Raw genomic sequence first — 17,950 nt, 5'->3', positions numbered from 1 at the left:
CAGGGGCTACTCTTGGTTGGGGTGCACGGGCTTCTCATTGTCATGGCTTCTCTTTGCTGTGGAGCACGGGCTCTAGAGCGCAGGCTCAGTAGTTGTGGCACACGGGCTTAGTTCCTCCGTGGCATGTGGGATCTTCCCAGACCAGGGCTTGCACCTGTGTCCCCTGCATTGGCAGGCGGATTCTTAACCACTGCGTCACCAGGGAAGGCCCCCATGTCCTTTTTGAGAGACTGGAACTTTGCCTGTGAGGTTGTGTCTTGGGCCGATTTGAAGAGAGACCTTTCTTTGATTTAGACACATGCCGTGTGTTGTCATGTCACTTCCCTGGTCAATAATCCTTGATGTCCTGGCTTCCCACTGCTGGCGGATCGGGTCTGAACTTTATAAACAGGCTTCAGTGTAGCTGGTTGACTGCTCTTTTCTTTTCCTCACCCCAGACACCCTCTGAAATACCTATTTCTGTTTCCTGGTGGTGCAATATACGTTTTCTCTCCTGTTTTTACACATGGTACTCGTTTCATTTTGCTTCAAGAGTTTCTCCCTTCTTCCTCTCTCTCTCTTCACAGGCCCTCACCTGGAAATTACCTATTCATGCTTCATAGCCCAGATCAAATTTTATCTCCTCTGCGAAACCTTCCCTGGGTGGGCCCCCATCTATCTCCTTGCAGGCAGAACTAAGTTCCCAGAGCATCCCGAATAAACCTCCCTTGTGACATTTATCATCCCGTAATCATAATTATGATTTGCCTGTCTTTTCCCCTTATGGAGCTGTGAGCTTTCCCAGGGTATTAGGGAGGTTTAAAAAAATTTCTCTATCTTCAACGCCTTGCTGGTCTGTAATTGATGTTCAGTGTGTGCAAATGTCACAGTTAAGCTAATGTTTCCAGGTGATATAGAAACACTTGTCCTTTGGTGTGTTAAAAATAAAGGAACAGGTTTTTTGGGTGAACACAAGATCCATATTAAATCAAGGGATAGGCATTGCCTTCCATCTGTCATAAGCATTGAGGCATATTTGTACTGCTTAGTTTTCTAGGAGTTTTCCCTCTCCTAGATCTTGCTAGTAGGGAAAAAAAAAATGTTTGGAATTAAATAAAGTCACCATCCTCAGCAAGGTGAGCTGCTTCTCCAGTGATCTGATGAGACAGCTTCCAACAGGCAAAGGAGGTACCCTGGGAGGGGACTCAGTTTTCCTATGATTATAGGCTCTTTGTTTAATCTTTGGAATTCCAGAACTGTGTGCTCCATATAACCCTTTTACGCCACAGGTGACTAGAATTTCTTTTCTCTATTTTATTTGTTCATGTATTTAACAAATATTTATTGAGCATCTGGGATGAGCCCAACCTATGTGCTGGAGATATTATCAGTCAAAGAGATGTGGTCCCTGACTTCATGGAATCTACAGATTAGTGATGAGAAGGGTTAGTGTTGGGGCCAAAGGCTGCATGGAAAGATTTATTCCTGTGCCTCTGCTTCATGTATCCGCTGCCATTTCTGTATCTCTCTCACCAGCCCCAAGATGTGAGGACTTGTGTCAACACGGAGGTCTCCAAGTTCGCTTCAGATTTTACCTGTGGGATTTTAGAAAGGAAGTCATTACCTGGAAAAGACTGAAAAGAATGAGAAAAGAATGAGAGCTACGTATTATTCACATATGTCTGTGGGATGCTACAAGTGGCAGAGGGAATTCTATAGCACATTGAGAAACCAGTGAATTTGAGTTTTAAAGAGGGTTGAAGTTTCTTTTCAGGCCATTTTACTCCAGAGCAGAAGTACATCCTCGAGTTAGGAACTGGTCACACAAGTCATTAGATTGTTTTATACATGGTTATTAATAGGTCAGACTAGATGCCCAGCAAGCTCAGTTGGATGGTTCAGTTTCTCTACAAAATGCCCAGGCTTGGGTTCCCATCCCGTGTAGCATTTATTATCATTGTAAATGGCGGTTCCCATAACTTTAAGAAACTGGCATATGGCTGGAGCTAACTGGGATTTGATCAAATTACAGTCATTTTATGTTTAAGTTTCTCATGCCTTTTCAAAGCTACATGTTGGCTAACAGTGAAGGTCTATGAGTGGTTGGTTTTATGTTTATTATACGAGGCCATCATGGAATAGCTTCTGGGTAGAGCAAAATATGTTTCTTTTCTAGAATAAATAACATGAGGTTGGGCCATGTCATCTTTCTCCCACATCTGCCTTTGAAAAGAGAATAGTTGTAATTTTGGTTTTGACTCAGAATTCTCTTTCCGATTGTGGCCTCAGAGGGCATGTTGTGGGATGACATGGGGTGTCGATTATTTATGCCAATTGATGTCATACACAAAAATCCAAGAGCGTGTAGCCAAGCACTGCTATTCCCTTGAATTTTGCAATATGGTTCTGTTATCATGCATTAATTTAAACTGATGTGTTTTTCGGTGTTATGTTTGCTCACTATAAAAAATAAGAACAGAAAATGTGTAAAGAAGCAAGAAAAAATTATTGATAATTTCACCACCTAGAGGCAAAATGACATTTCATTATTGTTTTACTTTGAATTTCTCTTATTACTCTTGAGGGTCCACCTCTTCTCATGTTTATTTGTTTCTTTTGTTCCCTGAATTTTGTGTTCATGTTTTTTGTTTATTTACCTAATTGTGTGCTTTGGATTTTCATTATCTTTTACTCTTTTGTAATTGCTGTAAAATATTTTGGTAGTTTGCTGTTGTCTTAATTTTATTACTTTTGATAATCAGAGGTTTGCAATTATTATCAAACTGTTGATTCTTTAATATCTGGAGTTTGTATGAATATTCATTTTCATTTTTATTTTCTTTCCTTGTATTTTGAGTTCTCAATTTTACTGTTTTATCTATCTAAAATTTATTTTGCAGTGTGTTTGGAGGGGAGACTCTCACAATTTTACCCAATAGGGAGACAGTAATCCCAGCACATTTTTTTGAATGATTCTTCCCCTACCCTTTGGTTTGTGGTGTGTTCTTGGCATACATTCTCTAAGATCAGCTTTGTTTCTGGTCTCTTAGTTCTGTTTCACTTGTCAATCAACTTGTTACTGATTAAATTATATTAGCTTTTAACATCATATATGTCTCTGGGTTTTAACATCATATTGGATTTTAACATCATGTATGTCTCTGGGTTTCCTTAGTACCCTTTTCCCCTCAACGGCTTTGTTATTTATTCTTACCTGTTTACTCTTTCAGGTCAATGCTGACATCATGTGTTAAGTGCTAAAATGATTTCCGTAAAAACCTTTCAACAAGTAACATTCAGAGTATTTTTTAAGTTATGTTTGGTGTGGAATATAAAGGAAGAAACAGAAGCCATCAAAATCCCTCCACCCAGACCCTCCTTGATAAGTCATTTCTTTTTGCAGAGGCTAAGACAAGGGGCTTTGCTGTCAGGTAGATCTGGGTTGAAAGCCTCGCTCTGTCTACCACTCACTTGCCTTTGGGCTTGTGACTCTGAGCCTCAGTTCTCTCATCAGCAAAATGGGGATACCCACATGACTGGCTCACGGTGAAAAGTGATTAGATAATGTATACCCTGGAAAGTTCTTGGTGTGGTGAGCAGCTGCATTGTCCTGTGTGGTGTGTCACTTTCTTACCACCCAGCTTCCATCCTCATCTGGGACCAGAGAGCCAGCCCAGTGCTTCTCTGGTGATGGACAGAGGCATGAGACTCTCTCTTGAGGCTCATGCTTGGAGCTGGCACAAGCACTTCACCTTGTCCTGCTAGTCAAAACAGGTCATGGGGCTGAACCCAGATCCAATGAGTGGGGAAATAGACTTCGCCTCTTTAGTGAGAACTTCAGAATCGTGTGGCAAAGGACCTGCATACCTTGAGGGGTGAAGGACTGGGGATCTGCTGAATTGCTTTAGTGGTCCAGAGAGGGAGAAGGCATTTTCTGTCCAGTAAGACAGGCATGGCCAGGTTAGGACTAAGCAAGACCTGGAGGGGCTGGTGTGTCGGATTTGACTCAGAGTAAGGAGGGCCAGTCTTTGGGGAAGACGTTATGGATGGGGGTAACAACAATAGAAGCAACAACAATAATAAGTTAGGGGTTTGGGATGAACAGATACACACTACTATATATAAAATAGATAAATGACAAAGACCTACTGTATAACACAGGGAACTGTATTCAATATCTTATAATAACCTAAAATGGAAAAGAATCTGAAAAAAAATACATATATATATATATTATATATATAACCGAATCACTTTGCTGTATACCTGCAACTAGCACAACACTATAAATCAACTATACTTCAATTTTTAAAATTGGGGGGAAAAAAGTAACAACAATAATGCCAAGGATGGCCCAGATGCAGGAATAAACAGAAGTGTTTTCAGGGTCAGTGTCTATAAAAAGATAGGCTTGACTGGCCAGTTTGGCTTGAACATTAAAAGGAAAAATAGCTAGTTTGGTAATAATGTTTCTCGTTGCTGTGCTGAAGTGACAGGGTAACAACCTTTAGAACCAGATTGGCATCTTGTGAGGGGCTGGGGGTGGAGAGAGGGGGGACTGGCTGAGAACAGAGTGTTGTATGGCCTTCAATTTCTATGAAGAATCTTTTTGACCAAATTTTGGATCCTCTGGGCTTTGGAACACCGCTATTTATTATTTCCAATCTGCATCATTTCCTAATGTATTTTTTGTCCCTCCTGCAGCAGTCGGGGCTGTCTCTGCTCACTTTAGAAAGCTTATAGGATAAATACTATGTATGAATAACTTAGGCAGTATTTCCTGTGTCTTAAGTGCCCTGAGGCTTTCTTAGCTGTGGCCTGAAACTCTCTGCATTAATTTATCCTCAATTGTTTTTAGAAATTCTCCTCCTGAGCCACTGCTTAATAGAACTCGAGGGTTTTTCTTTTCTTTTTCTGTTCCCTTCAGTTGAAGACAGCAAGATAAGCTACATCACACTCAGGCAGATTCATCTATTAAGCTGAGAGTCTGAAGGATGCCCCTACCCCAGCCCCATGTGTGTGTGGCTCCCCCTTCCTTTTAGGGAAAGCAGTGCTACACAAAGCAGGAGACTGTGGTTGGAACTGAGGGTTAAAGATAGTGAATCAACCATTTTCACTTAATGAAAAAAAAAAAACTTCTGAAGATAGAGAGAGACAGGTAGGGTTTCTTTGCCCACGTCAGGACCTCCTACTATATCTTGAAACTGGCATAGTGTCATCTGGCCAAGCAGTGCTGAGTCTCCTGGATTTTCTGGCTAAAGACAATTGCCCTGTGCTTGGAAAAGCAACTCTTCACAACTCGGTGAAAGAGACTTCCCAGGAAGCCATGGAGCCAGTCGGTATTCAGTCCCAAAATCAAAGGTGGTTTGGGGACTATTCCAAAATAAATGTTTATAGGAACCAGGCTGGCAGGGGAAGCATAGAGCTTTGTTTACCCCACGGTGCTTGAAAACAGGGTGTGAGTCTGGCACTGGTCTTGACCAGGGTGTGGGGCTGCAACTGACAATGGTCCTCGCTGGCCGTATGGCCTGGGTTCCTCCCCTCCCACGGCGCTCCTGTGGGAAACCGATGGAGCTCCGAAAAAACAAATCCTCCTACACCCACAACATCTTGCATCCAATTTCTGGAGCTTTTCCTGGGGCTCCCTGGACCCCAAGATAGGAAACCATGCCATGTATGGAGCAAGCTGAATCTTGATTCATGGAAATTGCCCCAGTACAACTGATAGACAGGATGCATGCAGACTCAAATGCTGCAGTAGGCAGTTCATCTCGGAGACCGCTCTGTGTGGCAACTGAGCTAATGAGGTGTGCTGCTTCTTCCTGGATGAACTGAGCTCAACCAGAGGAAATTAAGCCACTCAGAAAAGTGTGCATTTTCCCTAATGAGGAGAGCTCCAAAAGAGGGGCCTCATACATCTCATTTATTCAGCCCCATATCTTGTTTTGCAAGGTTTGCTGTTGCTAAAAATGATAGCACTCTTTCTTAGGATTATAGGCAAAGCTTGATGAGGAGGGAAGAAAAAAAGAGAGTTTGGGGCTGGTTAATGCACTTGACCCAAGCAGCCTTTAGAATTTGAGCTCTGATTAGTAAATCAAGGGAGACAGTTGTGTTCAGAATGGTATCTTTTAAGTGTTGAGGTGCCATCACTGAAGTTATAATAGCGGGAGGAGGTAAGTGATGCCTTTGATCATAAGAAGAGCGGAGGGAATAAACTGGGAAGATAGGAGGACTTTGGCTTTTTATTTGTTCATTCAGTAACCATTTATCTGCCAAGTATTGTTCTGGGTTCTGGGGAAACAAAAAAGAAAGAAGACTCACTGGCTGCCCCGCAATGGGAGAGGACAGAGTGAAGAGTGTCAGGATGACAGCGTGCAGAGGGAGAGAAAGTGACAAAGGACAGGGGCATGACATCCTGTTGGGAGTCTGGGAGAGCTGCCTGGAGCTGGGCTGAGGGAGGAGGACAGGTTACGCAGAAGGAAGGGCACTTCAGACAGGGAGAAAGGTGTGTGAATTGAGAGGCAGCATTTCCGGTTCTGGGAAATACAAATAGTTTACAGTTCCTGGGGGAAGCAACAGGGAGGAGATGAGGTTGGAGAGGTCAGCTGGGGCTGAACGTGGGTGCCAAGCAAAGAAGTCTGAAGCTAATTCTGAAAGCTACAGAGAGCCAAGGGGATAGTGGACATAGAAGAGTGACATGATCACATTTGCATCTTAGAGAGATCATGGTAGCTGCAGTGAGGTGGATAGATACCACCCCACAGAGGGCTGCAGATGGACAGACTGGAGGCCAGGGACTGGTTAGGTGGCTTTGTGTGTCATCTGGGGGGAATGATACAGAGTGGAGGTGTGGCAGTAGTAGAAATGGGGGTGGAGGGGAGTGTCATAAAGAGATCCTAAAGATGGTAGAATCTTTAGGACTTGGTGACATGTTGAACGGGACATGATTTTGACTTGACTCCCAAAGAGAAAGAGTGGTGACCTCCAATGAAGACAGGAAGGTGCAGAGAGAGCAGGTGTCAGTTGTAGGTATGCTGTATTTGGGATGCTGATGAGACGTCCAAGTGGAGATGCCCAGTGGGAAGCAGAAGCGTGAAGCATCCGGACTAGAGATGGGGGTTTGGAAGTTGCTGGCATCGTGGTTGGAGTTGTAGAATTGGATGAGATCACCCAGGAAGAGTTGACCAGGTGAGAATAGGAGAGGGCAGAAGAAGGAGCCTTGAAGAATTTTGGAATTTGGAGGATTAGCACAAAAGGGTAACCTGTGAAATAAACAAGTGGCCAGGACAGATCTCCAGTGGGAGAAAAAGCAGAGGTGGGGATGAGGAGATGGGGAGGGTGCCAGGATCCAGGAGTAAATACTGTTTATGTAAGGAGAGAGGCAACCGTGTTAAACACTGCAGAAAGGATCCTCAGCTGGGGTGAGGTTGGGAAGTTTCCATTGATTCGGGCCACCTAGATGTCACTGGAAACTTAACAAGAACAGTTTTAGCAGAATAAGGTAACTAGGAGGCAAATGATGGTCGAGTGAGGGACGAATGACAGATAAAGGAGGAAGTCAGGGAGGGCAGACAAGGAGAAGAGGCCGATTAAGGCTGTGGGGCAAGGGATTTTTTTGGATGTAAATGGGAGAGACTTGAGTCCCTTCCTTGAGTGGAAAAAGTCAGTGGAAGAAGAGTGAAGCTAGAGGAGAGAGAATAATGGGTGAAGCAAGGCGTTTGGATGGGAGGAGGCTGGGGAATCCACAGCACAGAGGAGGGGGTTACCTTTGACCTCCTGAAGCTGCCTCCTTCAAGGCTGAGCTCAGAGGTTGATAAGCTTTTAGGTGGCGAGGGGGACTCGGGAAGTGCTTCTCACATTTCCACTGGTGCGGAGAAGCCACCTGAGGAACTTGCTAAGGGACTCTGAACCAGTGGGTCTGGGTGGACCAAGTTGGTGCATTTTTAACAGGCTGCTGGGGGGTGCTGCTGCCTCAGGCCTGAGACCACACTTGGAAGTTCCTGCTGGTGACCTTGATTCCCTCTGGAGTAGGAGGTACCTGCAAGAGAGAGGTTGGCTCGAGGAAAGCAGGAAAAGTAGGAAGTAGAGAACGAGGTGGGGATGGGGGAATTGAGAGTTCTGAAAAGCCTCGAAAAGAAGGGTGCAGGGCAGCTCCCAGGGCTTCACGGGGACTGGGGGCCTTGGATTTGTCTTGTCACCACTGCAGTGGTGGGACTTTTTCTTGCAGTGTCAGCAGTGTGTGTGTGAAGCGGAGGAAAGTTAGATGGACGAGTGATCCCCAGCTGGGGTTCTTCAGGGCTGGTGGGAAAGAAGGCCAAGGGAGCAAGGGTGAAGGGAAGATTTTAGCCAGGCGAGGGTAGAGCTGATATACTGAGTGAAAACAGAGTGGCCCAGGACCGGGAGGTCTCGTTGAGGTTGAAGAGTGGCTGGTTTGGGGATGCAAGGTGGGGAGAACTGGAAGGAAGGGAGGCTGTGACTGTTGAAGATGGAGATGTTTGAGGTGCAGCAGCTCTGGGCAGTGATGAGGTCCAGGAAAGGCCATGGGAGCTTTGAGATAATTCCACTGCCAAACTAGGTGGTCCTTCTGGTCCTCTCTCGTTATGGGTCAGAAGCTCCCTGGCTGTCCTGGGGTGGTGTCTGAGGCTGTGATAGGAAGGAGAGATTGGAATGACAGGGTTCTAATGAGACATGACACCTCGATTTGGTATAATCTTTTCTTCCAAACTACAGGGCCGTGTATCAGTGAGGGTCCTCCAGAGAAATGGAACTAATAGGATATCTATCTATCTATCTATCTATCTATCTATCTATCTATCTATCCATCCATCCATCGATCCATCTATCCATCCATCTGGCTATCTATCTCTATCTATAGAGATAAGATAGGGTATCTAAGACATAAATGAGATAAAGATAACATACAGACAGGTGATAGAGATATCTGTACATAAGCTATAGATAGATGATAGATAGAGACATAGATAGGTACATAGATGGAAAGCAAGAGAGATTTATTTTAAGGACTTTGGCTTACACAATTGTGGAGGCTGACATGTCCAAAATCTGCAAGGCTCACCAGCAGCCATGAGACCCAGGGAGGAGTTGATGCCGCAGCTCGGGTCCAAAGGCAGTCTGCTGGCAGAATTCCCTCTTCCTCAGGGGCCCTCTGTCTTTTTTCTCTTAAAGCTTTCAACTGATTGGATGAGGCTCCCCCACATGTGGAAGGGTAATCTGCTTTCCTCCAAGCCTGCTGATCTGAATGTTAATCTCATCTAAAAATACCTTCACAGAAACACTGAGAATAACGTTTGACCAAATATCTGGGTACTGTGGCCTAGACAAGTTGTCACATAAAATTAACCATCATGGGCAGTTAGACTTGCTTGGTGACCTGATTTCATAATCTGGCCCTGTGTCCACAGGGAGACAGAGAGAGGAGGGAGGAGTTTATTTCTTGGTTGAAGAAAAGGTGAGGTTGTTGGACGTGGTGTGCGCTAGAAAACGTGTGGTGTATCCTGCTGCTTTGTGTCAGTCAGCACGCATGGGGTCAATGGTCATGGCCATGTCCAAGCTCAAGAGTGGTGGCCTTCTGCACTTTAGAGCCCGCGAGCCACAACTACTGAGCCCGCATGCCACAACTACTGAAGCCCGCGCGCCTAGAGGCCATGCTCTGCAACGAGAAGCCATCGCAGTGAGAAGCCATCGCAGTGAGAAGCCCGCGCACCGCAACAAAGAGTAGCCCCCGCTCGCCGCAACTAGAGAAAGCCTGCGCAGCAACGAAGACCCAATGCAGCCAAAAATAAATAAATAAAATAAATAAATTTATAAAAAAAAAAGAAGGGTGGCCTATCTGCAATAGGGCTTCCAAGGAGGAGCTCATTTCTATTCTTGGTAGGGCCTAACCCATGGCTTGGGATGCCTTGGATCGATGTGCACCGTAGCCACGTCTGTGGTTCAGCGTGTGCTCTCAGTGTCTGTGGCCACGTGGAATTCAAGTAGCAGCCAAGAGGCGACTCTTCCATACACTCGCCTTTCCTTTCTGGTTCCTTCTACCTGGCAACTGGATACCACTATTTGAAAAATGAATCCTCTTGCTAAGTGGCTGGGCCACACTAACACTTTCTTGGGAACAGAGCCCTTTTGGCTCTCAGTTTGAGAGTGTGGGCTTTGGGCTATATGTGGAGTGTGTCGGATGCTGACCAGTGAGGGTCTGGCCAAGCCAAGGAAGCGTGTGCCGGCAAAGCTGGGGGAGCTGGCAGGTTTGGAAGTGCATGGGGAGAACGGGGGGGTACTTTCCAGGTTTGCTCGCATATGTAGAGCGCGATCAGTATTTAAAGGGTAGATACCCAAGGACCTGGACCGTCCATTTAGAGGTGGATTTGATGTCGTGTGGATGTGATGCTGGGAGTCCTTGCTCCCACATCTGCCCTCAGTAGTGGGAGAAGTAGAGGTGAAGGTCTGTTGCATGCCTGTCACAATTCTCAAGGGTTTTCTCATTGGAGCACAGCTGCTCTTGGGATGGCAAGGTGGGGTTTGATGACTCAAAGTGCCTATTCTGTTTGACTCCCCACACTTCCCTCCCTCTCATTTTACTCCACATTGCCTTCCCGAACTCAGAAAGGTTGGTAGAGAGGCCTGGCACTGAGACAGCGCGGACTCTGCTGTCAGCTGTTGAACCTTTGTTAATGAGTTTTTATGACCTTACGCATGTTTTTGGAGCACTTTGAAAATGAAAAAGGAATCAGCCTGGTAGGAATTTGCAGAGCCCCATATGAGTCTCTGGCTGCAAAACTTGGCTCTTTAGTGCCCCAGCTCTAAGCAAGCTTAGACAGTTTTTTTTCTGGAAGGCGTTGGAAGAGAGGAAGGGAACCCTAGTGCCTCTGTGTGCTCAGAAGTGCTAATCGCCTGCCCCTCCCTCTGTTCTTGACCAAGCAAGTGTCATCCGTTGATCTATCTTTCAAACCCAGCGCACAGCTCATCTTCTCTGCCTTCCTGGTCCATCTCAACTTATCTGTCACATCTGGTGTAGGTCTAGTTGCCCCTCCGTATCCACGGGTCCCACATCTGCAGAGTCAACCAGGTGTAGATTTGGATCCGCAGTTGGCTGAATCTGCGGATACAGAGGGCCAACTGTACTGCGCATTTTATATAAGGGACTTGAGCATCTGCGGGGTTTGCTTTCTGCAGGGGTCCTGGAACCAATCCCCTGTGGATCCCAAGGGATGAGTGTATAGCATTTGCCACCTTGGGTTGCACTGCCTTGTCATCGTGTTGAGTGCATTTTAGCCATCAAACCCAAGACTCTCGTTACTGACAGCGGGATTAGCGCTCGGACAGTGCTTGGTGTTGGTCCCTTCACTAGGGTCGGGAAGACAGTGGGACAGAGACTGAAGGGCATTGTTGCACTTGGGAGCCAGAGCTGAGGTGAGCAGCTCGGAAGGCCCTGCAGGTTGGCCGCACAGTGATGGGCCATGTGAGCCGAGCGACACAGAGAAACCAGGTAGGGTCAGTGAAGGGGAGCCCTCACCTTAGATGGGACCCGAGGAGCTGATGGGGGACCAGGGGCAAGGACTGGAGCCTGGGCTCAGGCCCTGGGGGCAGCCCCACCTACCATCCTGAGCACACACATGTGCACCCTCCACACCCAGCCTTATAGGTCCTGGGGTTCCCTGCCTCTGCCCTGAGGGCTGGTGGGGACCCACAGAGATGGGCCTGAGTGCATGAGGACAGAAGTGGTGCATAAGCAGCAGAACCTTGGCAATGTCCTGGCGTGGCTGAGAGCAGACGTGGCCTCCCTTTGCTTGGGGTCTTCCGTTAAAAGACTCTGATAACTCCTCGGGGACCAGCACTCAGTTGGCCCCTTGCCCACATTCATAGCCAGAACACTAGGAAATTTGCCCACATTCCCACCAGCCTTATCAGCCCCCGGGGATGGTGAGGCTGGCTTCTGCTCACCTATCCCACTTGAAGGGACCTCTCCTGGTCTGCACTCCGCCCCCAGCAGCCCTTGGGTATGGTGCAGCTGGCCACGGAGGACCGCCACCTCGTTGGGGCTTTTAGGGCAGAGAAAAGGAAGCTGAGGCTCAGAGAGACCAAACAAGTTAGCCAAGGCCCCCCAGCTAGGAAGGGGCTGGGCTGGAAATTGTGTAGAGGCTTGTCTGTTGTAGCTACCACACCCTGCCTTGGGCACGCAGGGGCGTTTGCAAGAGTCTAAAAGTCAGATGGTGAAGTTCACGTCCAGGCACCCCTACAGCTTTTCAGACTTGCTGTGTGACTTTGGGCAAATGACTTCACCTCTCTGTGCCCCAGTTCCCTCAGCTGTGAAATGAGGATGAAAATACTGCCTACCTTATAGGATCGTTGTTCACGCTAAATGAGATAGTACAGTACAGGGAAGCTTCCAGCAGTTTTTGGCACCTGCACTATGAAGTGTTGGTTATTATTATCAACATTATTATCTGTGATCTTCTGGGTCTCCTAGAGGCTGCATCTAAATATTTTTACAATGATGGGGATCTTTTGGGGTCCTCTTTTTGTTTCCAGGTTGGTGGACTGGGTCACAGGTGTGTTTTGATACCTCTTACCTGTATCACATTGGGGTCATAGAACTTGTTTCCCTCAGAGGTGTTCGTGGGCAGGGCTCTGCTTCTGAGAGGGCGTGGGCGGCTCTTTGGGCTTTGATTTCTTCCCTGCTGGAGACCTTGACCCTTGATTGTGGCACGTGACTCTCTAGTGGGTTCCCAGAGGTGGCCCAGTCTCCCAAACTCTTCTTACTCAGCATCAGTGAAGGAAGAGCACGGGCACTTTTGGTGCTAAGTGAAGTCAATGCCGGTGACTCTGGGGTGAGGAGGATGAGGGAGGGGGGACAGTGGTTACCCTCAAGCAGTTCTGGAGTTCAAGGAGGCATCCCGGACAGACAGACAGATGGACAGTGGTGAGGTGTGTAAGAGACGTCACTTGCTTGGTTATTGGTCTCTGCCTTCTTTTCTCTGTGAGGACAGCTTTACAGAGAATCTGGTCCCTTGTTAGCCCTTTGAGGAGAGGAACCTGGTCTTGAATTTCTTTGTAGCTCCCCTCCTGGCCTGGAGCTTTGATTGGAATTGATCCAGACCTTAAGATAGCTTTCCCGCCAACCATTTTCTTTCAGACAAAAGATTGTTTATTTCTTTTCTTTCTTTTATAAATTTATTTATTTATTTATGACTGCGTTGGGTCTTCGTTGCTGCACGTGGGCTTTCTCTAGTTGTGGTGCGTGGGCTTCTCACTGGGGTGGCTTCTTTTGTTGTGGAGCATGGACTCTAGGCGCACAGGCTTCAGTAGTTGTGGCACACGGGCTCAGTAGTTGTGGCACGCAGACTCAGTAGTGTGTGCTCTACAGCGCAGGCTCAGTAATTGTGGCGCACGGGCTTAGTTGTTCCGCGGCATGTGGGATCTTCCCGGACCAGGGCTCGAATCCGTGTCGCCTGCATTGGCGGGTGGATTCTTAACCACTGCGCCACCAGGGAAGTCCCAAGATTGTTTATTTCTTACTGACTAGTTATTGAAAGGAAATGTGTGATTTCTGGGACCCGTCTCTGAGTCTGTGTTTCTAGAGGACGCACACAAAGCCCTGTGGATTTTTAGTTATTTTGCAGTTTCTGTGGCATGCCGGCCTCTCCCCAGGTATCTTTCAAATCTGGAACCTGTTCTTTTATCCACAGGACCTTCCAGGTTTCTCTCCTTCACCTGGATTTTGCAGTCGGGGAGGCAGGAAACATATCTGATTCTGTATGTTCCATGATATAAAGACAGGGCTGGATGCTGAGCTGAGCTGACTGCTCCCTTCCCCAGATCTGCCTGCCTGTGGGCCATTGCACGCCACCTTGGCACTGAGCACCCGCCACCTGGTCAGCTCTGCAGGAACTCAGAAATGAGCGGGGGATGCTTCTTCCGTGTCAGCCCTTGTCTGCGGGGTGTGGGATACGCAGATCTGTGTGGTTTGGAAACACCATCTGAGTGTCATCAGGCCACAGGGATGATTGGTCCAGCATCACCTCCAGGGGCAGGAGCCGTACCTGTCCTCTTCCTCTGTGCAGTCTCTAGTATTTCTAAGGCCTGTGTGGCCTCCCTGTTGCCTTTTCATCATCCATCCTTAATCTCCCTTCCCGCACTCATCTGCTGCCTTGGGCATTGGATGTCTGATCGGAAGTAATGTATGTTTCAGTCTGTGCTTCCTCTTTACAGCAGGTGCTTAGGGCCTCAGTTTTCTATCTCTCCAGCATATTGTGGCCGCTCCTGCATATCAGGCCATAAGCTAGGCTTAGAGATTTTTTTAAGGTAGAGTCTGCCTCTCTAGAGCAACAAAACCATGTTGATTTTCATAATGACCGTATTCACATTGTCTGCCTGTTGGGAAACGCTGAGATGTTGGGCACAGGAAAGGTGAATCGCTGTGAGCTGGGCAAGGTTGGAGCCCGGAGCCCTTTCGGGGAGCAGAGTCCTGCGTGGGTCCTGCAGGGTCTGGGTTGAGTGAAAACTGTGGAAGCCTTGCCCATGGCAATGGGAAATCTACAAAAGGGATCAGAGCAACCAGGAGGGAGGAAGGAGGGGCCAGGCAGGCAGGCTGGTCTTCCCATTAGTTGGTACATTGCATTTGCCCAGGGCTCTCAAAGGCTGGTCTCACCTGATCCTTTCGAGGACCTTAGCCAGGCACCTAGAACTAAATACAATGAGGATTATTTTGACAGTTTTAGAGATGAAAAAAACATGAGCACTGTGCCCAGGGTGACAGGTTCAATGTGTGGCAGAGAGCTTCTTGCTTCTGACATCCCCCCATGATTTACTGAATGGCCACCTTGACCATGAAGGGGCAGGACCGGGGGCCCACGAGTCCCACCTCAGCAGAGGGAATTGCCTGCTCCGGCCAAGAGGCTTAACCCACCCCCCAGCCTTAATGGCAGCCTGACCCCATTGCCTGTAGCTGGAGAAGATGGTGCTGGTATGATGCAGTTTGGCCTTTTTTCTTCTTAATTTCAAGGGCCAGAATCTGTTTAAAAACAAAGGCCCAAAGAAAACAAAGGCCCTGAGACTTCCCTGGTGGTCCAGTGGTTAAGACTCCCCGCTTCCAATGCAGGGGGCACAGGTTCGATCCCTGGTCAGGGAACTAAGATCCCAAATGTCGAGTGGTGCAACCAAAAAAAGAAAGAAAGAAAGAAACCGGGCCCAGGAGTGCATGCTCAGAGTAGGTACGTGTGTACGGTCGGGGTGCTCACGTGTATGCTGAGGAGTGGGCTGAGAAGGAGCAGCTGCTAGCCTGCCAGGCTCAGAATGGCTGCTGGCCCTGTCAAGGGGGCTCCGAGGGACCTTCTGGGATGTGCCCTCCTCCCCCGGATCACCACGCAGTAAATGAGATGATCCCCGCTAACTGCCCGCGAGCCGATCAATAACCATTCTAATCTCCTCGGCAGCCCCCAGTAGTGAATTTACAGCATCGAGGTAAAAATGAGGCTGCATGATCAATGGATCCCTGGATGGTCTCCTCTAGGAGACACAAATGTATATTGTAACAAAACTTTATTTTCTTCTGAAAATTGCCTACATGATTAATATGGCCCAACACAGCCCAAGCTGCTCAGCATAAAAAAACAGCTGTATTTCTTGCTCTCTCTTCAGTGCTGCTTCCCTTTCACTCCATCCCTTCCTCTTGTTCCCTTTGTCTTGTTCTGGAGCACATTGTGCTGTGTACTGTACAGTCTCACACGGAGAGGAGGAGGACGCATTGAAATGCACTAGCTCTGGATTCCATTCTGCTCTGTTTCCACTTGGTATTTCTGATGTGGCTCAGACTGTGCATAAAACCAAATTCCCTAGTGCTCCCAGGACAGAGTGCTGGTGCTTCCATCACTGCGCCATGCAGAGCCGGTTCCCTGGGTACCAGCCATCTCTTACATCACTGGGCGCCCCCAGGGAGGCCCAAGCCCTACGCCCCTGAGTCCAGCCTGGATGAAAAACATTCTTCTCTTTCACCCTGTCTTCAGGGATGGGGGAGTTGCTGGATATTAGAAGGGAGGACCTCTTAGGCAGGTGGTCGCATTTCCAGTCCCCCGGGAGATTCTAGGAACGCTTGCAAGAAGAGTTAGGGTGTGTCAGGCAGCACAGTCCTAGCAGGTAGAGGCCCCCCTTCCTTGATTATGATAAATTTCATGTGTGTTTCATGTCTTTTTCCCAGAGTGTAAGCTCCATGAGAGCAGAGGTCTCCTGTACTGGGTACTTGGTGCTGGGTACTTAGTGCTGGGTACTTGGTAGGTCTGATAGATGTCTTAGTTTGGGTTCTCCCAGAAACAGACCCTGAAACAAAGATTTGAGTGCATTCGTTTATATGGGCATTGAAAAGAGCACCGCTAAGGGGAAGTAGGACTGAGAAGGGAAGATGTCCCCAAAAGAGGGTGTTATGCAGATTGCTACCGTGGGTGATGGAGCTTAATCCCACTGGGGGAAACTCTGGGAGCCAGTGTAAAACCGACCCCTCAGAGTCAACCACCTCCAGGGCTGAGGGAGCTGGGGTATCTATACATCATCTCCCAGTTGCCTCTGGGTGAGAAATGATGGGGGTGAGGCAGTTGCTCAGAAGGCAGCAAAGCAGGCTCCGAGGAAGGAAATGCAGGAGCCTGGAGTGGGAAGTCGGGCAGGTGTGCCCTGAAGTGAGACCAGGGGGTACGTGTGGGCGTGGCAGCCCGGGAAACAGTCGATGTGTGCCCAAGACTGATGCTTTCTCATTCCTATGGGGTGGTACATTTGGGAGAAGTGGAGCTGGATTTCTTTATTTTATTTTATTTTATTTATTTATTTATGGCTGTGTTGGGTCTTCGTTTCTGTGCCAGGGCCCTCTCCAGTTGCGGCAAGCGGGGGCCACTCTTCATCGCGGTGCGCGGGCCTCTCTTGTTGCGGAGCACAGGCTCCAGACGCGCAGGCTCAGTAGTTGTGGCTCACGGGCCTAGTTGCTCCGCGGCATGTGGGATCTTCCCAGACCAGGGCTCGAACCCGTGTCCCCTGCGTTGGCAGGCAGATTCTCAACCACTGCGCCACCAGGGAAGCCCGGAGCTGGATTTCTTAACTGTCTCCTCCTTAGGTTTTATTCTCAGATATTAGCCAAGAGAGGCCAGGAGGGAACCAGCGATTCTCACCTTGGGAGGACGGGTACCAGGGCTGGGCTGACAGCCTTACCGTGTGTAGCCGCAGTGCCCGTGCCTTGCCCCTTCCTCTGACTGCTCTCCCCTGTTGTCTTCCCCCAGGTGTAAGGAGCTGAAGTACTCCAAGGAGCTGCCCCAGATATCCATCATATTTATCTTCGTGAACGAGGCCCTGTCAGTGATCCTGCGGTCAGTTCACAGTGCGGTCAATCACACACCGACCCACCTGCTGAAGGAAATCATCCTGGTGGATGACAATAGTGATGAAGGTATGGGGGCCGCCAACCTGCATGCAATTGTTGGAGAAGACAGTGCACGCACACGATGTCAGCAGGGGGGAAGCGTCACTTTCATTCCATCCTGAGCCCAAGTGACTTTGTCTCCTGTCCCTGGGGCATAGCTGGAGAATGGGGGGCTGTTTTGGGGGGAACAAATCCAGGCAAACACTAGTTAATTAGTCCTTGAGTCCTCTAGGGCTCTTAGGAATAAACTACTGGTTACGCGTCTGGACTCATTTCCCCTCTTCATGTTACCTAAAGCAGATGACATTGAAGAGCTGAATTCCTCCGCGATCCCCACCCCTCATCCCATCTCCTTGATCCTTTTCCCAGAGGCAGAAGAAAAAGGGAAATTCTGTCCTGTGATGGGAACTGTTGATCATACATCAGAATTCCCCTCTGGGCCACTGTGCCCAAAGTGACTGTCGGTAGAAATGCACAGGGTTTGCAGGTCTTTAGGAGTTCAGTTCTACTAGGAATGATGGCTCAATTAAAAAAATATAACAAATACTTTTTATATTTGTT

The 17,950-nt window shown here is 48.1% G+C and overlaps 1 protein-coding gene across 1 annotated transcript in view; it reads left to right on the top strand.

The window, feature by feature from the left end:
* Nucleotides 1–17,950, top strand: part of GALNT17 (polypeptide N-acetylgalactosaminyltransferase 17) — a 447,372-nt gene that overhangs the window by 213,248 nt on the left and 216,174 nt on the right. The window contains exon 3 of the mRNA XM_068523846.1: nucleotides 17,250–17,416. Within this exon, the coding sequence (XP_068379947.1) occupies nucleotides 17,250–17,416 (167 nt within the window). The remainder of the gene's footprint in view (nucleotides 1–17,249; nucleotides 17,417–17,950) is intronic.

The sequence above is a fragment of the Eschrichtius robustus genome, chromosome 16, assembly GCF_028021215.1.
Source record: "Eschrichtius robustus isolate mEscRob2 chromosome 16, mEscRob2.pri, whole genome shotgun sequence".
Lineage (NCBI taxonomy): Eukaryota > Metazoa > Chordata > Mammalia > Artiodactyla > Eschrichtiidae > Eschrichtius > Eschrichtius robustus.
The sequence above is the reverse complement of the archived record's forward strand: the minus strand, read 5'-3'. Positions and strand labels throughout refer to the sequence as shown.